Below are 21,977 nucleotides of genomic sequence, written 5' to 3'. Positions count from 1 at the left end.
AGGACTGCAAAAAAGGCATCAGAATGGCAAAGGAAGCTTTGAATTGAACATGGCAAGAAATGTGAAGGATAATAACAAAACATTTTTTAGTTACATTAAGAGTAAAAGAAAAACAAGCAATGGAATAAGGCCACTGAAGGTGGGTTTGGGAGAGAACATGACAAATAATGCTGCACAGGCTACAATAGTGCTAAATAAGTTTTTTGCATCAGTTTTTACCAAGGAGGAGATGAGTAACCTATCTGACGTGGAAAGAGAACTCAAGGATGTCGCAGAGAAAATTTGCAACACTATTCAGATCACTACCAGCATGATTGCCAAACAGCTGCGTAAACTTAAGGTAAATAAATCTCAGGGGCCGGATAAATTCCATCCGAGGATCCTTAAGGAGCTAAGGGAGGAAGTCGCAGAAACGCTGGCACAAATCTTTCAAAAATTACTGAATACTGGAGAGGTGCCGGGGGACTGGAGAAAGGCAGCTGTTGTTCCTATTTTTAAGAAAGGTAACAAAAGTGATTCAGGAAACTACAGACCAGTACATTTCACGTCCATTGCAGTTAAAATTATGGAGACTTTTATTAAAGATAAAATCATGGAGCATCTGGACAGAAATAAAATCATAAATGATAGCCAATATGGGTTCATGAAGGGAAGGTCTTACCAATCTAATTTACTCGTTTCTTTGACGGTGTGACAAGGAAGCTTGATAAGGGTAAGGCTGTGGATGTTTTATATCTGAATTTCAGTAAGACCATTGATACAGTTCCTCTTGAGAGACTGGTACTGAAAGTAAAGAAAGCAGAGGTATATTACAATGGATATGAAATTGGTTGACTGGAAGAACCCAGAGGGTGGTAGTACAAGGAATGTCATCAGACTGGGAAAATGTCACCAGTGGAGTTCCACAATGTCCCAGTGTTTTGGGACCTCTTTTGTTTGATATTTTTATAAATGATCTGGAACTAGGAATTGCAAGCACAGTGGCTAAGTTTGCAGATGACACCAACTTAATCGAAAGTGGTAGATTGCGAATTTGAAAAAGATAGGTTACAGGAGGATTTGAGCATACTTGGGAATTGGGCAGATCGGTGGCAGATGAAATTCAATGTGGAGAAATGTGAAGTACTTCACATAAGGACAAAAAATCCTGGAAGGGACTATTATTTGAACGGAAAGAAAGTAATATGTATCGAAAATGAAAAGGACCTGAACTCCTGATAAATAACTTGAATAACTTCAATAAATTGAAACTCTCCTAACAATGCTCTGAGTCAGTGAGTAAAGCAAACCAGATGTTGGAATGCATTAAAAGATCAATAGCAGCCGAAATAGTGGGTCCTGCCACTGTATAAATCATTGATGAGACCGCACTTAGAGACAGTGTACAGTTCTGGTCGCCGCAGTACAAAAAAGATATTGGAGAACAACAACAACAACTTGGATTTATTTAGCGCCCTCCAGAGTTTCAGAGCGCTTTACAGTAACGGATCCTGGGGCCGAGTCAGGAGGAGGGGGAGGAAGGTGACCAAAGGCACGGTCGAAGAGAAAGGTCTTCAGCAGAGATCTGAAAGTAGGAAGAGAGGGAGTGAGAAAGGGAGTTCCAGAGCCTCGGGGCATAGTGGCTGAAGGCACGACTGCCGAGGGTGGAGCGGAGGACGAGGAGGACGAGGAGGAGGCCAGATCGGGAGGAATCGAGACGATACAGAGAAACAGAATCGAGAAGATACAGAGGAGGGCAACCAAAATGAGAGAATGGAGGGACTGGACTATAAGGAGCGACTAACAACAACAAGATTCCATTTATAGAGCGCCTTTCACGTCAGGAGGACGTCCCAAGGCGCTGCACAGTTGGGTCATGACCCGAGCAGGGGGAAATGGTCAGGGTGAGGGGAGGGAAGGGAGGGAGAGAGGAGGGGAAATGGTCAGGGTGGGGAGGGAAGGGAGGGAGCGAGGAGGAGGAAGAGAGTCGAGAGGGGAGCTGAAGGCACGGTCAAAGACTAAGTAAATTGGGCATGTTCACGCTGGAAAAGAGAAATGAACTGGAAATGAGAGGCACATGATTTGCTGTCTTTAAGATTCTAAGGGGCAAAACAATATAGATCATGACAGATTGTTTCAACTTGTTCGATTGAAGGGGGGGAAATTCAGAACAAATTACGCAAATACTATTTCAGTGAGAGAATAGTGAACCTGTGGAACAGGCTCCCGAGGGAGATGGTTGAAGCAGAAAGTGTTGATTGTTTCAAACACAGATTAGATAGTTTTCTTCTGAGAAATAACATTTTAGGATATAGCACATAGAGAGTTTGGGACATTTGTGCACGCGACCGCCAGGAAGGTGGAAGGTGAACAAGATGGACCTTGGCCTTTTTTCGTCTCGCATTTCTTATGTTCTTACGTTCTTATTGTACTTGCTGTGATTGTAGATATGAGTTATTCAGATCTGGAATGCATTCCCTGAAAGGACGGTGGAAGCAGATTCGATAACAACTTTCAAAGGAGAAGTGGGGAGGACAAATTTGCAAAACTATGGGGAGAGAGTGAAGTAGTGGATAGGTCTTTCAAAGAGCCAGCATGGGCACAATGGGCCGAATGGCCTCCTTCTGTACTGTATAATGCTATGATTCTATTTTATGAGTGACAAAGTTCTCAGCCTCCCTGTGTGAGCACCTATGTACCTCAGCACCGCTATCTACCGTGGCAAGTCTGGCCTCCTTCATTTCCTTCAGACTGGCTTCAGTGGGGCAATACCTGGCGATCAAGCATGAGAAAAGATTCAGCTCTGAACAGTCTGATTAATATGTTAATAAAATCTGGAGGGGGAGAGAGCAGCAGCACAGTCCTTACTCACAGATCGGAATGTGCATTGTGGAAATAATTAACCTCATTCGGTAGTCATTAATTCTGACTTGACCTGAATAAAGCATTGCACATTGCTTTCATTAGCAAGGCAAAGCTTCCCGTCAAGCTATTAGGAAACCATTCCGTCTTTTAAATACTTGTACTGGTCTCACCTCCTCAACCTAATCAATCCTCAGACACACACACATGCAAACACACACACACACACACACTAACACATAGACACACTCCCAGACAAACACATGCACATGCTTACACACACATTGACATACATCCACACACATGCACTAATACACATGCAGACACACTCTTGCAGACACTGACACACGCAGACAAAATCACACCCAGATGCACAGCCGGACACACATGTGCACACATACAGACAAACATACACAAACACACATACACACCCACTCTTAATATCTGCACTGTTTACATGTCCACAGCAACAACAACAACAACAACAACAAGATTCCATTTATAAAGCGCCTTTCACGTCAGGAGGATGTCCCAAGGCGCTGCACAGTTGGGTCATGACCCGAGCAGGGGGAAATGGTCAGGGTGAGGGGAGGGAAGGGAGGGAGCGAGGAGGGGGAATGGTCAGTGAGGGAGGGGGGAAGGAGGGACGGAGGAGCGGGAATGGTCAGGGTGAGGGGAGGGAAGGGAGGGAGCGAGGAGCGGGGAATGGTCAGGGTGAGGGGAGGGAAGGGAGGGAGCGAGGAGGGGGAAGAGAGTCGAGAGGAGAGCTGAAGGCACGGTCAAAGAGAAAGGTTTTGAGACCGGCCTTGAAGGAGGAAAGGGAGGAGGCGGCGAAGGCACTGGGGGATAGAGTTCCAGAGCCTGGGGGCTGAGAGGCTGAAGGCCCGACCACCAATGGTAGGGCGGTTGGGGCGGGGGACGTGGAGCAGACCGGAGCCAGAGGAACGGAGGGTACGGGCAGGTAGGTAGGGGGATAGTAGGTTGGAGAGGTAGGAGGGAGCAAGGCCGTGAATGGCCTTGTAGGTGAGGATGAGGATCTTGAAATCAGACTAATGCCAGCCATTTGTGGTACACATAAATCAGAATCTAACACAAATTAACAAGATTGAAGGGGTATGGGAGAAACAGAGGATGCAGGGTTTGAATGAACATGTCATTCTGGGAGCTGGAACAGACTCGATGGGCCAAATATCCTCCTTCTACCTGTAAATGTCCATGATTCTATGATAACAGACCCTATTAGTGTGAATAGGTCTCTCCACTGTGGAGCTTCCAAAGCTCCTGTGAAGTAAGGCTAGAGCAGATAGCTGAGATCCTATCTCTGGTACCTGGTGTTATTCCACAGAGCTTTAATACATAATTGGCCTTATAGATCTACAAACTATACTAATGCACGTTGCAGTATCTCAGATGGAGCCATATGCAATTGATTGATCTCCGCTATTGTTTAAGAAAGCACTAAAGTTCCTCCAGAAACACATGGTGTGTCATCTGAGGAATCGCTCTGTCTAGCAGTTTACAACAGGTCATATGGTGAGACTGTATGGTTGTATTTAAATCCATTGGAAAACATTCATCATTGGACACTTTTTAGCATTGCATAATCCTCCTGATAAGCTGGAGCACTCAACCCTGACACTTACTTGAACTAGTCTAGGCTGAAATCCCAGTGCTGGGCTGGGAGCGCTCTGTATTGGTGGATGCGCTGTCCTTCAGTTGAGATGTTAAGCTAAGGTTCTTTCTGTCTGTCCAAATGCATGTCAGAAAATGGCACTACTCGAAAAGAGATGGGAGTTCTTCTCGGTGTCCTGGCCAACAACCATCCCGATAAAATTGGTCACTCAATTCATGGCTGTTTGTAGGACATTACTGTGTGCAATTGTGCTGCTGCATTCACCTACAAAATACACAGTGGCTGCATGTCACAGTAAATCCTGTGAAAAGCTTTGAGACTTGCAAGCACTATTATTACTATAATTGTTTTTATTTTTATCGTTATTGTTTTCAGTTTATTATTATTAATATCCCCGAATCCCTCCATCTCGCCCCCTCACTCACCTCCTTCAAGGCTCGGCCCAAGACCTTCCTCTTTGACCAAGCTTTCGGACACCCTCACACCCCCATGCCCCCTCCTCTCCACCCCTCTTGATTCCAACCCACAGTTCAGGTTCAAACCCTTAAACTGTCCAGCGCCTTGCAATGTCCTTCCGACGTGAAAGGCTCTATTTAATGCAAGTTGTTGTTACTGTTCTATTATAGAGCCATAGAACTACAGACATTTACACCCAGGAGGCCGTTTGGCCCATCAAGTCTGTGCTGCTCTTTGCAAGAAAGATCCATTCAGTCCCATTACCCCCACACACCCCACCCCCAGCCGTCTCTCTCCCCGCCCCCCCCCCCCCCCCCCACACACACACATTCCTCTGAAAATTACTCTTTTCAGATGTCGATCTTCCCTATTGAAAGCTAATATGGATTCCAGCTCGATCACCACATCCACAGGGCATTCCACATTCCTCACACCTCTCTGTGTAAAATGAATCCTCCCGATCTCCTCTTCTCCCTCGCTTATTATGTTAAACAGATGCTCCCTCTCACACTTTATCTTTAAAAAATTCACCATGGCTCAGGATTGTTGAAAATCCTTAAATCCAACCGTAATTTGAAAGTGTTTTTTTTAAGAGCCGTAGAAAAAAACGATATCCGAACTAAGACTAGACTTAAGATGTTTAAATCCACTATTGTATTCGAAGGAATCTCAAATTGTAAGGCAGAACGGCTTTGCGGGCTGAGACTAGATGGAATTCCGGGGCCTGGAGCCGTGTCATGCCCCCTTCCCTCTGCACTTCCAAAACCCACCTCAAGACTCGGTCACCTTCCCCCCCTCTCCCCAATGCTCCTCAGCTCCTACCCCCAGCTCGGTTGCCCAGCCAGGATTGTAACCCGCTTTGAGACGTCCTCTCGACGTGAAAGGTGCTGTATAAATGCAACTCATATTTTATTATAAATTCGGAACGCTCTAAAAAGCCATGTAATACAGTCAATTTAGACCCAGGTTGAATATCTGGGAGATGTTAATCAAAATAACCCAGAGAAAGTGATGTTATTGTGAGTCGGCACAGACACACCTGCAGAGGGGTGGTCAATCCCGGCTGAATCTGGACCCTGCTAAGCTTCTCTTGGACTCTGAACAATAGACATTGAGAGAACAAGAAGCCATCCAGCCCACCATGTCTGTGCTGGCTCTTCCTTTTACATTTCTCCTTTTCAGATGAATTTGAAACCCTCTCTCAGGTCTCCTCTCAACCTTCTCTGTTCTTAAAAAAACAGCCCCAGTTTCATTGGTAAAACATGTCATCACTTAGCACAAGTTAGAACTGAGATTAGCCTGAATGAGCTTTTTACCTTTCTCAGCCTCTGCTTCCTCCCACGGTCTGCTTGCTCTTAAACCCAAGAATAGCATTACATAACAACCACTTCTGACTGTCCTCGTGCCCTCTCTTATTAACGTCAGTGGAGCCTTTCAGCTCCTCACCCCAATGGAAGGTGCATGGCACATCAATATTACCTCATCCAGCATCTTTTACATAGGAAAACATCTTAAACCTCACCTCTTGTGGATCACAAACCAGGAGAGGAGGGGAGGGGGCTGGGGACATTGACCAAAGCCATGGTTAAAGAGACAGGTTTCTAGGAGGATTTTGAAGGTAGTGACAGAAGGCACAAAGTGAAGGGATTTTAAGGGCAGTATAGAGAGCTGGCTTACTGGGCAAAAGCTCAGCTCTGATAGTGTGGAGTCCTGTAGCTCAGTGGTTAGAGCACTCGCTTTGCAAGTGAGAGACCTGAGTTCAATTCCAGGCAGAGGGTGAAACCTTGGGCAAGTTTCCTTACTCCACACAGAGCCTAATAATAATCCCTCCAAAACCCAAAACAATAATAAATTGGTCATTTTCAATCTACGACTGTTTGTGGGACATTGCTGTGCGCAATTGGCTGCCGCGTTCGCCCACAAATATACAGTCAATTCACTTTACAGTATGTTCTGTGAAGCACTTTGGGACATCCTCCCGACGTGAAAAGCACTATATCAAATGCAAGAATTATTAGTATTATTATTATTATAGTGAGAAAGAGGGGGCAAGGAATGAGGAGCAGACCTGAGTTGGAGGAATAGAGGTACGAGCTGGAGGAGATTCGGTATATCTCCCATCAAATAATACACAAGACAGCTGGCTGGCAACCAGCTGGGATATAATGAAAACCATCAGATTATCTATCCTGTTTATAATTGGCAGAGTATAATATCTTTCTAATCAAACTAAGAGTGAGTGGAGAGATGTATCAAGAGTGTTCTAATGGATTTTCCCCTTCAATCCCTTGAGTTCTCATCACCCAGTGACTTTCCATTGTATATTGCCAGCCTCTCAGAATATCCATCCTGGTTGGAGCAGTCACACATCGCTCCGGTATTGAGTGCAGCTTCTTCCCCGAGCATCCACCTGTAATTAGCTGTGTGTTTCCTCTGGTGTAAAGACGGATTGTTGTGATTTGGAAAATTAGCGAGCAGTGAGCTGAATACAGCTCTGCTCTAGTCTCTCGCTCCTCAAATCGTCTCGTAAGGCAGGCAGGCAGGCAGAGCTGGCGCCCGGGAAAAACAAACACCCAGAGTTAATTACAATCCAAATCACCAGGTAAACATGGATTTCATTCAAGCTCAGTTCCAATGCACTAAACTGTTCCATTTACTCCCGCAGAGAAAATAACAATGAGCCGGGCCTTTCCTATTCACACGTATAGTGACCCGAACCACATCCTCTTTAGCCCCAATACAATACTCGAAACCCCTTCCCGTTCATTCCCATTGTACATTATTTATCTGCAGTAAACCTCTCCGTGTTCCCTTGTGCTGCGTACAACTCACAATCACGGAAATAATAATAAAACTCGTGTTCTGAGCCAAAGTCCTGGAGTCCTGTAGCTCAGTGGTTAGAGCACTCGCCTGGCAAGTGAGAGTAAGTGCCTGGGTTCAATTCCAGGCAGAGGGCGAAACCTTGGGCAAGTTTCCTCACTCCACACAGAGCCTAAAAATGATCACTCCAAAACAAAACAATAATAAATTGGTCATTTTCAATCCACGACTGTTTGTGGGACATTGCTGTGCGCAATTGGCTGCCGCGTTCGCCCACAAATATACAGTCAATTCACTTTACAGTATATTCTGTGAAGGGCTTTGAGACGTCGAGAAGACATGACAAGCACTATATCAAATGCAAGGATTATTATTTTTATTATTATTAAACATCCTCACACATTCCCTTTCACAATTGGCACACAGACCGCCTGGCCATCATTCAGTGACCACCTCCAATCCACAGCCTCGTTGTTGGGAGTGTAATTAACCTCTTGTGGTTTGCTCCCTTCTGTCTGCGGTTGGTTTCAGCACTTGAATACTGTAAGCGGCCAAATATAATACACTGTGTAGTTCGCATTGTACCCGCACCCGCTGACAAATGGTCTTCTTTCACCGAGCGAACTCTTATGTTCTTATAAACACCAGTTCAGTGAGTGAGTAGTAAACATATGGAACAGGCTCCCTGAAGAGACAGACGGTCGAAGCAGAAAATGTTGGTTGTTTCAAGAACAAATGAGATCGATTTCTGTTAGAAAATAATACCTGGGGCTAATACAGTGTATAGTTTGGGGCACGACATGTCAAGCAACTGCCAAGAGAGGATGATGGAAGGCGAAATAGATGGGCTTCTTTCACCAGCAAATTCTTATGTTCTTATAAGTAGGATATTAGAAGCACCTGGAAACCACAGCATGGAACCCAAGGTCTTTGAACAGACTGGTAACATTTCAAAATAAAGTCTTAGAAAACCTTCTGACATCAGATTGTGTTTTGCAGGAAACAAGTCAGTGTAGTGATACGTTAGATAGTGAAATCAATCAAGCTTGAATCCCCAAAAGGCATTGTCAGGCTGTCAGTGCTCTGGTCAGGCTGCACCGAGACGATTGCATAGACTTCTGGTCACTACCGCAAAACAGGCTGCAAGGTCAGTGCAGAGAAGATCAATGAGGATGATCCTCAGTATTAGAGGAATGAGCTATGAGCAAAGATTACATAATCCTGGAGTCCAGGATTTAAAGTCCTGTAGCTCAGTGGTTAGAGCACTCGCTTTGCAAGTGAGAGACCTGAGTTCAATTCCAGGCAGAGGGCGAAACCTTGGGCAAGTTTCCTTACTCCACACAGAGCCTAATAATAATCCCTCCAAAACCCAAAATAATAATAAATTGGTCATTTTCAATCCACGACTGTTTGTGGGACATTGCTGTGCGCAATTGGCTGCCGCGTTCACCCACAAATATACAGTCAATTCACTTTACGGTGTGTTCTGTGAAGCGCTTTGGGACGTCCTCCCGACGTGAAAAGTGCTATATCAAATGCAAGGATTATTATTATTATTATAAACTAGGGCTCTTCATTGTTGAAAAGAGATGTCGAGGAGACCTGCCTTCCGAGCAGTGGGAGGGGGGAGGTAAGCAGCATCTTTTTGGTGCTGAATTGGCTCCAAGGTGTTGGCCTGGTTCATTGGCAGGACTTGGTAGGGCAAGTGATCTTGTGACTGTTTTTGTAGTGATTGTGCTAGCAGGCCCTTCACACAGCCATGAAATTAATGACCAGTTTCACCTGGCTGACACAAAATAAAGGGGGACGTATTGGCAGAGGTGTTGTTTTTGGTAGTCATCAAACACAGGTCCTGTCTCTCCCATTGAGGTGGACAGTAAAGCTCTCATGGCACTATAGCAAAAGAGAAGGGAGTTTCTTCTGGTGTCCTGGCCAATAATCCCCCAAATAAAATTGGTCACTCACTCCATGGCTGTTTGTACAACATTGCTGTGCTGTACTCAAATTGACTACAACAAGATAACAACAAGATTCCATTTATTGAGCGCCTTTCACGTCGGGAGAACGTCCCAAGGCGCTGTACAGTTGGGTCAGGACCCGAGCAGTGGGGAAATGGTCAGGGTGAGGGGAGGGAAGGGAGGGAGCGAGGAAGGGGTAGAGAGTCGAGAGGGGAGCTGAAGGCACGGTCAAAGAGAAAGGTCTTGAGGCCGGCCTTGAAGGAGGAAAGGGAGGAGGCGGCGAAGGCACTGGGGATAGAGTTCCAGAGCCTCGGGGCTGAGAGGCTGAAGGCCCGACCACCGATGGTAGGGCGGTTGGGGCGGGGGATGTGGAGCAGACCGGAGCCAGAGGAACGGAGGGTTCGGGCAGGTAGGTAGGGGGATAGTAGGTTGGAGAGGTAGGAGGGAGCGAGGCCGTGAATGGCCTTGTAGGTGAGGATGAGGATCTTGAATTCGACTACTGTGTCTCCTACAAATACAGAGTTACTTCACTTTACAGTAATTGTTTGTGAAGCACTTTGAGACATTTAGACATTATTTGTGCTGCATTGAACATACGGATTGTTAGCAGGAAGCACAGTAGATACTGATCAAGCCAGTGCAGTCCACAGGATACATCTGTGTACCTGCCGAGAACACAGGAATATAGCAAAACGGCAATTTGGCAAATGAAGTAGCCAATCCCCTGAGCACCACGCACCCCTGATTAATTTGCTAATGATTTAGAAACCCACTCCAAGTTGGCAAATCAGAGACCTGCAAAGCTGTAACTGTTCCAGATATTTGCCATCCCGCTAATTACCACCTCAATGAAACTTGCTTAATGATAGCCTTAAAGGAGCTGGGTAAAAATAGCTGCATTACACAGCTCCCTCTGAAACTAACAACCTCACAGAGTCCCTGTGTGCAATACCTGATCTGTACCAGCGTTTCCTTGCATATACTGCTGTATATAACTGTGTATATTGTAAGCACCTGGATAACACAGTGTGGAGCCCAAGGTCTTTAAACAAACTGGTAACATTTCAAAATAATATACTGGGGTCAGCCTGGCTCAGATAGAAACACTGTCCCCTCTGGGGACAGCTCAGAAGGTTTGGGTTTGAGTCCCATGTCAGGATATTGCTGAGCTTGTGGTTAAAGTTGATTGTCCAGCATGTTGCCGGGGAGAGCGCTGCATTGTTGGGAAGTTTTTGGCTTATAATAATAATCCTTGAATTTGGTATAGCACCTCATCGCGTCTTCGAGACATCGTCTCAAAGTGCTTCACAGGATATGCTGTAAAGTGGAGTAACAGAATTTTGTGGGCGAAACACGGCAATTGCACATAGCAGCGTCCCACAAACACTTGTAGATTGAGTGACCCAATTATTATTTATTTGTTTATATTTTTGGAAGCGATTATTACCCCCGGAAAAGTGATCCGTCAATCGACTAACAACTGGATTCCTGCTTACTGCTGGGTAAACAGAGGCGTGTGGAGTGGTGGCCATAGGCACAATTAAAAAGGTAGGGAGGAGGCAAGATGCAGGAATAGAGAGAAGGATTTGCAGATATTAGAAGTGAAGAAACTGGAAACTTGGACCTCTATAATAATAAATATATATTATAATATGCATAATAATTACTCGATGGTAACAAACGGTGAACGCACCAAGTATGAATGTGTTGAGCCTGAAGGGGTGAGCAGAGGAGAGCGGTGGCAGCAGATCAGAGAGATAAGGAGGTGCGAGGTCGTGAAGGGATTTACTGGAGAAAGGAAGGAAGGTTCTCCTGGTGTCCTTGCCAACACCCCGAGATACAATACTTCAGCTACACCAGGTGTTTGCCAACAAAGCCATCGTCACCACCCAGTTGTTGGTGAAGAGCTTGGGGATGTTTGGGTATTCAGCCTCAGTGTGAATGTCGGGGTGACTAACCCCCCCCCTCACCCCCTGACCTCCCATCGCCAGGTGTACGAGAATGGAACCAACGTGGAGCAGTTTGTCACCCGCTTCCTGCTGAAGGAGACGGCCAATCAGATCCAGTCGCTGCTGACCTCAGTGGAGAGTGCAGTGGATGCCATAGAGGATCAGGTGTCTCAGACAGGGTAACGTCCTCCACTAACCCCCTCCCTGACCCCCCCCTCCCTCACACCGTTCCACTCACCCCCCTCCCCCAGCCCCTCTCCCTCACCCCCCCTCTCTCACCCTCCTCCCTCACACCCCTCCCTCACTTGCCCCTCCCTCATCCCGCCTCCCTCACCGCCCCTCCATTAAACACCCCTTACCGCCCCCTGTCCCCCACTCCTTCACACACACACATACACACACAGGGTAACTTCCCCCCTTAACCCCCCCCCCCATCAAAGGCAGACTCTCTCCATTAGCTCTGAGGGGGGGGGGGGGGGGCAGGTGAGAGAGAGGGGGGATGAGGGAGGGGGGGTGAGAGATAAGTGAATGAGATAAAAAAGAGGAGGGTGGTTAAAGGTTGTGACAGGAGAGAGCAGGGAGGTGTGAGGAGGGAGTGGGGGCCGGTAACACCAGGGTGGAGTTGATGGGCTGGATGCTCCCACAATGTGAAAGGCATTGTATATAAATGTGAATTGTATTGTACGGTAGGTCATAGCACTGAAACTCACAGCATGTCAACTGACATCTGAAAAGCAAAATATAACGTGCAAATTATTGTTGGTTGTAATAAAGAGGTGTTGGGAAAGGCGTTCTGTTGTTAGAGGGTGAAAGGAAAGGGAGGTTTGTGAAGGGAACAAGACTATTTATTCAGGGGAAGTAAGGCAACTCGTTTGGCTCAGAGAAGTGGCCTCTGATTCCAATCTAAGTTCCTCGTGGAATGAAATAAGTGTTTTATTCTGCTGCAGGTATTACCAGAGCAAGCCCAGCCATGGCTGGTACAGCCAGCAAGCCTCAGGCAACCTAGTCAACAGCAGCCCCATCCAGGACCTCACACCCAAACCTTACTCAGGTAATGATCCACACAGTATCTTGTGTCATACGAGGACTTTTGGCTGCCGGGCTGGCAGTTATAACTGGAATGTTTCTCCTCCCGCAGGTTCCCTGGGAGAGCAGGACGATGGACTCGAGGTGCAGATTAACAGACTGGCTGAGCTGATCAGCCGTCTGGAGAATAAGGTAATGTCCTCTCACTCACTCGCTCTCTCTCTTTCTTATCCTACTACAGCTTCTACTTTCTCAGGATTGTAACACTGTGGAATTCATGTTATAATGTTAATCCCCACTCCTCCACAATCATTCATGTATTAATCTCCAATTCTCCACAGTCACTAATATTAATCCCCAGTCCTCTACACTCACTCAGTGTTAATCTCCAGTTTTATTAATCTCTGAGCGTGTGAGTGTGTGTCTGGAGAACATCAGAACTGAGCCCAAACGACAAGCCATCACCAAGTACACACTTTCCACTATAATCTGTCTGGACAGTGATCATGAACAGGTACCCCCCTACCCCCCACACACACACACATCTGCTCCCCTGCTGACAGCAGAAAAGATACGGGATTGAACCTGGGAACCTCCGAAGTCTATATAGCTCAACTCAATCCTTGGTGGTGGTTCGCCACACTGACACATTGTGTGGGCTGTAATCCACCAGTATCCTCATTTCTCGTGTGCGAAGTGGAGCGAATAATATTAATAATAAAAATAATCCTTGCATTTGATATAGCGCCTTATCACATCTTTGAGACATCTCAAAGCGCTTCATAGGATATACTGTAAAGTGTAGTGCCTGTGTATTTTGTGGGAGAAATGCTGCATCCAATTGCATCCCACAAACACTCTTGGATTGGGTGATGAATTTTTCTTTTTTTTGAAGGAATTATTACCCCTGGAAAAGCAATCTTCCACTCAATAACAACCGGTTCCTATTTACTGCTGGGTAAACAGAAGCGTGTGTGTGGAGTAAGGAAACTTGCTCAACGTTTTGCCCTGCCCGGGAATCGAACCCAGGTCTCTCGCTGGCGAGGCGAGTGCTCTAACCACTGAGCTACAGGACTCCACAATTCTCTTGCGTCTCTGTTCCCATCGGCAGGGGCACAGCAATGCAGACTTGTGCTGCGTCCTCCCTGACCTGGCACCGTGTTAACAGAGGCAGCGCGGAGAGCTGTTTATAGCCCGAACAGAACCATGGTGATGGATGTGCTGGCAATGGAGAGATTTAATAGCCAGTGAGCCGCACAGGGCTGTGAGTGAGTGATTACATTAGGTTCTCTCCGACAAGATGCTCCCAGTGTCTCCAAGTGTCATTAAAGAGAGAACAATCTTCACTACAGCGTAACCCTCTCTGACACACACTGTAACAGTGATATACACCACATAGCTGTGTGAGGTGTTGGGGGAGGGAGACTGTCACTGCCGGTTGCTGTATTGATAGTCTGTGGATCCTCATTTTGCCTGTTGGTTTAATTTCCTGTTCAGTAGTTGACGTCTCTCTGACCCTGATTCCCAGCGAGCCAATACACAGCAGTGTTTACTGAAGCTCGCAGCAGGTGTGAGCAGGTGCTGGAGAAGTGAGGCAGTTTCCCCAGAGACTGCTTCGCTGGATGTGATGACCCCGAGCTGCAAATATCGCATTCGTCCACAGAAATGAAACTTGTCTTCGGTTTATCTGTGTAAAGAACATGTCTTCATCTGCTCCAGGTAGCTGGTCATTGCACAGAGCAGGTATTTGAGGAGTTGTTGTTGTCAATCATTTTTCCTGACACTCCGAGACTCCCTTGGCTGTGTTTATTGGCCGCGCAGCGGGTGTCGGCTGGTTCCACTGTTTGAGGTAACTCCACATGGTCCTGTGCCACATCACCACCTGCTGCCACTGGTCAGACAACTCCAACCCCGTAAAAGTCAAGGCATTTGTACCAGTAAATGCACCTTTGAGGTTACAGCTGGAACCCAACCAGCTAACAGAGCACAGTACCAGTATGAGATGCTGGTGAGTTACTATCACCGTCTGGGAGCCTTGTCCTGTTGGTGACATCTTCATCTACACCTCATCTCCTTGTGGGTTCAAGCCCCACTTCAGGGACTTTATGCTCACAATCTAGACTGAGGCTCCAATACAATCCAGCGTGGGATATCACATTGTTGCAGGCACCGTCCTTTAGATGGAACACAGAATCATAGAGTTATACAGCACAGAAGGAGGCCATTCGGCCCATCGTATCTGTGCTGGCTCTTCCAAATCAACCCCACTCCCCCACTCTCTCCCCATAGCCCTGATCAACCCCACTCCCCCGCTCTCTCCCCATAGCCCTGATCAACCCCACTCCCCCGCTCTCTTCCCATAGCCCTGATCAACCCCACTCCCCCGCTCTCTCCCCATAGCCCTGATCAACCCCACTCCCCCGCTCGCTCCCCGTAGCCCTGATCAACCCCACTCCCCCACTCTCCCCCCATTGCCCTGATCAACCCCACTCCCCCGCTCTCTCCCCATAGCTCTGATCAACCCCACTCCCCCATGCTCTCCCCATAGCCCTGCAAACTTGTCATCCCCAAATAATTATCTAATTTAAGTCGAAGTCCTGTCTGTCTGTTCAAGTAGATGTTAAAAATCCTGTGATACTATTCAACAAGAGAAGTGAGTTTTTCCTGGTGTCCTGGCCAACATTCCCCCAGATACAGGTGGGTCGGAAACCAGAGGACATAGATTTAAGATAATTGGCAAAAAAACGAGAGGGGAGTTGAGGAGAAGTTTTTTTTACAGAGAGTTGTTATGGTCTGGATTGCACGGCCTGAAAGGGTCGGTGGGAACAGATTCAGTAACAACTTTCAAAAGGGAATTGGATAGGGACTTGAAGAGGATAAATTTGCAAGGATATTGGGGAAAGAGCGGGGGAGTGGGACTGATTGGGTCGCTCTTCCAAAGAGCCGACACAGGCACGAATGGCCTCCTGTGCTGTAATATTCTTTGAATATTCTATGATTCTATAAGTTAGTGATTCATTTTATGGCTGTTTGTTTGTGGGGCCTTGCAAATCAAATATTTGCCGCCATCGTCAGTATATAAAACAATCATTATACTTGGCAGTAATTATTGTTAATCGCTGAGATGTTTTATGTATCAGATGTGTGTCACTGTATTGTCAGAGGCATCCGCTTTAGTCTGATTGAGCAGTGAGGTTATTGTCAATCACAAATGTTAGCAGCTGACACACAGAAGTGTCATCACTGTAGCAGACGTGCGATACTCCTGAGTTTCATTCTCAATCAGAGTGACATTTGAACACTTAGATTGCAGAAGGTGTGTTGGCTCTGAGAAATGTATTGTACGTATTTATAAGGAGTGCTGAACAGGGGAGAGAGGTTTACCCAGGCAGTAAGTAGGAACCCGGTTGTTAGTCGACTGGCGGATCACTTTTCCGGGGGTAATAATCCCTTCAAAAAAAATACTAAAAATAATAATAAATCGGTCACTCAATCCACGACTGTGTGTGGGACGCTGCTGTGTGCAATTGGCTGCCGTGTTTCGCCTACCAAATACACAGTCAATTCACTTTGCAGTATGTTCTGTGAAGCACTTTGAGATGTCTCGAAGACATGATAACGCGCTGTATCAAATGCAAGGATTATTATAAGATTATTTATAGCGGTGACTGAGGAGTGGCTCTCATCGTCAGTAAATCACAGCCCAGGACAGTGCTGATGGTTTTGCTGAGGTAGCCTTTCTCCTGGATTGTACAATGTGTTTTATTATCTACTGGTGTATATGAGATTCTGGCTCCTTTGCGGTGATGACTTTTCAGGGCTGATCTCTCTCTCAAGGAGCCTTTCCTAATGTATGCTGCTGCCCAGAGAGCAATCCCAACCTGATGACCAATTTGACTCCCACAAAGCAGGCCATTGAACCCATTGCATATTCACTCCTACAATAAAGACATCTATTATTAGTATCTATGCTCATCCCAATATCCTACTCAATCCCCATTTACTCTAATACCTTTCTGCTCTGATATAATTCCCTTTTAAATACAACAACAACTTGCATTTATATAGTGCCCTTCACTATATGAAATGCGTCTCAGACCACTTAATTGACACCACTCGACTCTGCTCCAACAGCCACCCCTAACAATTCGTTCCACAGTCTGATTTCTCTCTGAGATAAACAATCTTTGCGCTGCTTGTTATTATCTTGAATCCAAACCCTCTTGTTCTCCAATCACTTACCAGCAAAAAGTACCTCAACATTCATCCCCTCAAACCCCTCCCCTGTCCTAAACATCTGATTTTGGTCGTCATTGCTCCAAAAGAAACATTGTCCAAACCTCTCTCTTACTATATCCTCTCCTCTGGTATAATCCTTGTGAATATATGTGTACCTATTTGTGTGTGTATCAGTCAGTGCTGGGGTGGGTGTACACCGGACAGTGCTGTGTGTGTGTGTGTGCGCATATGTATACATCAGTGCCTCTCTGCTATCTGTGCTGATGTCTGGTATTGTTGGTGTTTCAGAGCGTGTGGTTTGACCTGCACCAGAGGATCTCAGAGAACGACAACATGAACTGTTCTGTGAGTAATGCCAGCTGTGTGTGTGCTTACGGTTTAGTGTATTGTGTGTGCTCACAATATACCATGCTGTGTGTGTGCTCAGCAGCAAACGTTCTCTCAATGTGAAAGGAACAACCCATGGTTAACTATCTGCCAAGCTGTGTTAGTTATCACTCGACTTTATCCTGCAGTAACCCTCCATCTTACCTCTCTTTGCCTGTCTACAAATCACGCTTAAAAACTTTCCTATTTAACCGTGCATTCAATCACTTCTCTTTCCAAACCACACCACTGTTAGGTCCTCCGAGACACTGCCCGCCCATGTGGAGTCCTGTAGCTCGGTGGTTAGACCACTCGCCTCGCAAGCGAGAGGTTTGATCCCCGGGCAGGGTGAAACACTGGCCAAGTTTCCTTACTCCACACACCTCTATTTACCCAGCAGTAAGTAGGAACCCGGTTGTTAGTCGAGTGGCAGATTGCTTTTATGGGGGTAATAATCCTTCAAAAAAACACACTAATAATTTGATCACTCAATCCACGACTATTTGTGGGACGCTGTTGTGCGCAATTGGCTGCCGTGTTTCGCCCACAAATATATAGTCAATTCATTTTACAGTATATTCTGTGAAGCGCTTTGAGACATCTTGAAGACATGATAAGGTGCTCTATCAAATGCAAGGATTATTATGATAAGGACCCTGTGTAAATGCAATTTTTTGACGGTTGCAGTAAGGAAAATATGGACAGTAATGTAGAAAGAGTTGTGTTTTGAAGTAAGTTGTCTAAACAACTCAAAGTGCTTTACAGTGGCCGGGGGTGGGGGGGTTCATACCCAGTGAAGCCCCGTTTCATTGGGCTGGCGACAGAGTGCTGTAAATCTCAGGCCACACGTCTCAACAAATGTACACACTCGCCTACTTTCAGTCCCGTAAGTAATGAGGTGACAGGACGGCGAGTGTGTAGGGCTGATTTTAGACAGCATGCTTATTAATGGGGTTAGGTGTGTGCGTGCATAGCCATGAGCAATTCATCTGATTCGGAGCAGCTGTTTGTCAAGTCCAAGCTGTTGGGTGACTGCGTTTCTGCAACATTATTTGAAAAGTGAAGCGAGTTTCTCCTGGTGTGCTGGCTAACAATTCCACCAGAGAGAAAAAAAGTTCATTCCCTCCTGTTTGCAGGAGTTTGCCGTGTAAACATAACTGCCTACAATAGCTTGACCGTGACTATTGTAAAACTCTCAGCGTTTGTTTTGATGTGATAAGATGCTACAAAAATACAACCTTACCGCATCTAGTTCTGGTCACTGAGATATAATGGGCCACCACAGGTCCCAGAGACAGTGCAGAGGAGAGCAACCAGGCTGATCCCAGAGTTAGAGGAATGAGCTGTGAGCAACGATCAGACAAGCTCAGGATCTTCAGTATTGAGAGAAAACAATTCAGAAGGGACCTCACAGAGGTGTGGAACATTTTAAATGGGATTGAGAAAGTAAACCCAGATTGTTACTTAAGAATGCAATAAGACAACAACAACAAGATTCCATTTATAGAGCGCCTTTCACGTCGGGAGGACGTCCCAAGGCGCTGTACAGTTGGGTCAGGACCCGAGCATTGGGGGGAAATGGTCAGGGTGAGGGGAAGGAAGGGAGGGAGCGAGGAGGGGGTAGAGAGTCGAGAGGGGAGCTGAAGGCTGAAGGTCAAAGAGAAAGGTCTTGAGACCGGCCTTGAAGGAAGAAAGGGAGGAAGCGGCAAAGGCACTGGGGGATGGAGTTCCAGAGCCACGGGGCTGAGAGGCTGAAGGCCCGGCCACCGATGGTAGGGCGGTTGGGGCGGGGGATGTGGAGCAGACAGGAGCCAGAGGAACGGAGGGTACGGGCAGGTAAGTAGGGGGATAGTAGGTCGGAGAGGTAGGAGGGAGCGAGGCCATGAATGGCCTTGTAGGTGAGGATGAGGATCTTGAATTCGATCCTCTGGGGGATGGGGAGCCAGTGGAGGCGAGCGAGGGCGAGGGTGGGAGTGATGTGGGCGCGGTGTCTGGTGCGGGACAGTACACGAGCTGCAGAGTTCCCATAATCCAGCCTTGAGGTGATAAAGGCGTGGACCAGAGTTTCAGCCGCGTGAGGGGTGAGGTAGTGCCGTAGTCTGGCGATGTTCCGGAGTTGGTGGAAGGCGGTGCCAGTTGTGGCGCAGATATGAGGGAGAAAGGACAGCTCAGGGTCGAACAGAACGCCGAGGTTCCTGATGGCTTTGAGAGGTGGAGAGTGCGGCCTTGGATGCTGATGCTGTCAGCGCCTGAGGTGCGGAGGCGCTGACATGAGCCAATCAGGAGGGCCTCAGTTTTCCGCATGTTGAGCTGAAGAAAGTTGTCTCTCGTCCAGGACTCGATGTCGGACAGACAGCTGTCAGGACATCGGGGGTCGTGGAGTTGAGGGTAGAGGAGGAAAGGTAGAGTTGGGTGTCATCCGCATACATGTGGAAGTTAACCCCATGTCTGCGGATGATGTCACCACAGGGGGAGCATATAGAGGGTGAAGAGGAGGGGACCGAGGACAGAGCCCTGAGGGACACCGCACGAGACAGTGCGGGGGGTGGAGGAAAAGCCGTTCGTGGAGACAAAGTGAAGATGGTGGGAGAGGTACAACCTAAACCACTCAAGGACAGGGCCTTGAAGGTTGAGGTGGGAGGACAAGCGGTGGAGGAGGATAGCATGGTCGACCGTATCGAATGCTGCCGATAGGTCGAGGAGGACGAGGAGGCAGAGGGAGCCCTGGTCGCAGATGGTCAGGATGTCATTGGTGACCTTGACCAGGGCAGTTTCTGTGCTATGGGCAGCACGGAAACCCGACTGGAGGGGCTCGAATAATGAATGGTGGAGAGGAAAGAGCGCAGCTGGGAGGCCACAACTCATTCCAGGACCTTGGACAGGAAGGGGAGGTTGGAGATGGGCCGGAGATTGATAGCTGCGACGCATCAAGGGAGGGTTTTTTCAGGGTGGGCGTGATGGTGGCAGTTTTTAAGGGAATGGGAACAGAACCAGAGGAGAGGGACAGGTTGACGATGTCTGTGATATGTGGGCAAGGAGGTGGAGCTGGGAGATAAGGAGTGGAGTGGGGATGGGGTCAAGGGAGCAGGTGGTGGGTTTCAGGGATAGGATGAGTTTGGTGACAGAGGGTGGGGAAACGGGTACGAAAGTGTGTAGGGGAGGATGGGTAGGAGTCGGAGTGTGGGAGGGAGAGGGTGGGGGGTGGGTGGAGGTTGGAGAGGAAGTGACCACGGAGCGGATTCCCTTGATTTGGGATTCAAGGAAATCCAGCATCTCCTCACAGTGAAGGTTGGAGGAGATGACGTGGCAGTAGCACAAGTGGACACAGATGTAGAGTTGTCAAGGGCAATTTCAGCAATAGCCCCAGGAAGTATTTCTTTACCCAGAGGGTAATTAACGATTGGAACAGGTTGCCTGGAAGAGTGGTAGAGGCCAGGAGACCGGACTGATGTAAAAAACATCTTGAGATGCAATGTCGGGGTAGGGTGAGGATTCTAGAAGGATGAGATTGAATAGGTTGAAGGGCCTTCTTCACCCAGACCAATCTTATGAACTTTCTTTCTACATTACTGTACTGTTTTCATTGTTTTTGCAGTAGAAACCAGAGATAACAAGCAGCTGCCGATAGGTAATCACCTATTGCTACTTTCTCAGTAACGCACCATTCACTACCGATACTCTCCACCACTACAACAATTCCTTTTCTGTTTATCTGGCAGGAAATTAGTTTTTAAAACATTCATTTAATTATGTTCCATTTTTATTTATGTTCACATTCCAACAATCTGTCTCTGGGATTTCCATGTGTAGGTGGGATTCATTGAAATCTCAGCTTGGTTTGGATACTCTTAAGTGTGATGGGTTTATCAGACACCTGCTGGGCAAAAACAAAATATTCACATCTCTCTTAGTATCTAATACTTCACAATCCTTTGTAGCTTTGGGCAATAATCAGGCTAAGGTAACGGAAATCTTAGACGGCTTAAGGGTCAGAGGGTATGAAGGAAATGGCTTTGGCCTGACTGGCTGTGACAAGTGGTGTTCCCCAGGGATTGGTGCCAGTCCACAGCCGATCACTACATGTTTCAACAATATTGACTTAGGTATAGAGGGGAGTATATCCAAGTTCACAGACAATAAACCTGGATGTTCGGTGAATTGTAAAGAATGCAGAATTTTACAAGCACACAGATTTTACAGATTCTACAAGAATTTTACATTTGGTGAGTGGGCAGAAGAATGTCAAATGGAGTTCAGTATAGCCAAATTATGACGTGATGCATGTAAAAATAGGGGGTTGGAATATAAGTTAAATGAGGAAGTTCTATAGGGGACTTGGGATGAAGGGACTTGGGTGGGGCATGTGTGGAACACAAAGACTGCAAGCACAGTCACAGACTAGTTGGGCTGAATGGCCTGTTTCCATGCTGTAACAATTATGTAATTCTACATGGATGACTCTTACCTCTTGTAGATGGATCCAAAACAAGATATATTCTTAAAATTAGAGATAGGATTGTTAGAAATTATATTAGGGAAAGCTTTCTCACACAAAATCCTTGGAGATCTCTATTGGACCTCTTAATCCCCCGAGCGCTTGTGTAAAAAAAAAGCCCTAATTGTTTTACGTTTTAATAAGTGAAACTTTGCTCCCTGATAACTTCCCTCGCGTCATCTTGTTTCAGGATG

At 46.8% G+C, this 21,977-nt stretch overlaps 1 protein-coding gene across 1 annotated transcript in view; it reads left to right on the top strand.

Annotated features, from left to right (window-relative positions):
* The window catches only part of necab2 (N-terminal EF-hand calcium binding protein 2), a 57,490-nt gene that overhangs the window by 29,970 nt on the left and 5,543 nt on the right, over positions 1 to 21,977 (top strand). The window contains exons 6-9 of the mRNA XM_042340428.1: positions 11,700 to 11,836; positions 12,605 to 12,708; positions 12,796 to 12,875; positions 17,211 to 17,267. Of these exons, the coding sequence (XP_042196362.1) occupies positions 11,700 to 11,836; positions 12,605 to 12,708; positions 12,796 to 12,875; positions 17,211 to 17,267 (378 nt within the window). The remainder of the gene's footprint in view (positions 1 to 11,699; positions 11,837 to 12,604; positions 12,709 to 12,795; positions 12,876 to 17,210; positions 17,268 to 21,977) is intronic.

The sequence above is a fragment of the Callorhinchus milii genome, unplaced genomic scaffold, assembly GCF_018977255.1.
Source record: "Callorhinchus milii isolate IMCB2004 unplaced genomic scaffold, IMCB_Cmil_1.0 Scaffold14, whole genome shotgun sequence".
NCBI lineage: Eukaryota > Metazoa > Chordata > Chondrichthyes > Chimaeriformes > Callorhinchidae > Callorhinchus > Callorhinchus milii.
Note: the sequence above shows the minus strand (reverse complement) of the source record. Positions and strands in the feature narration are given on the sequence as shown.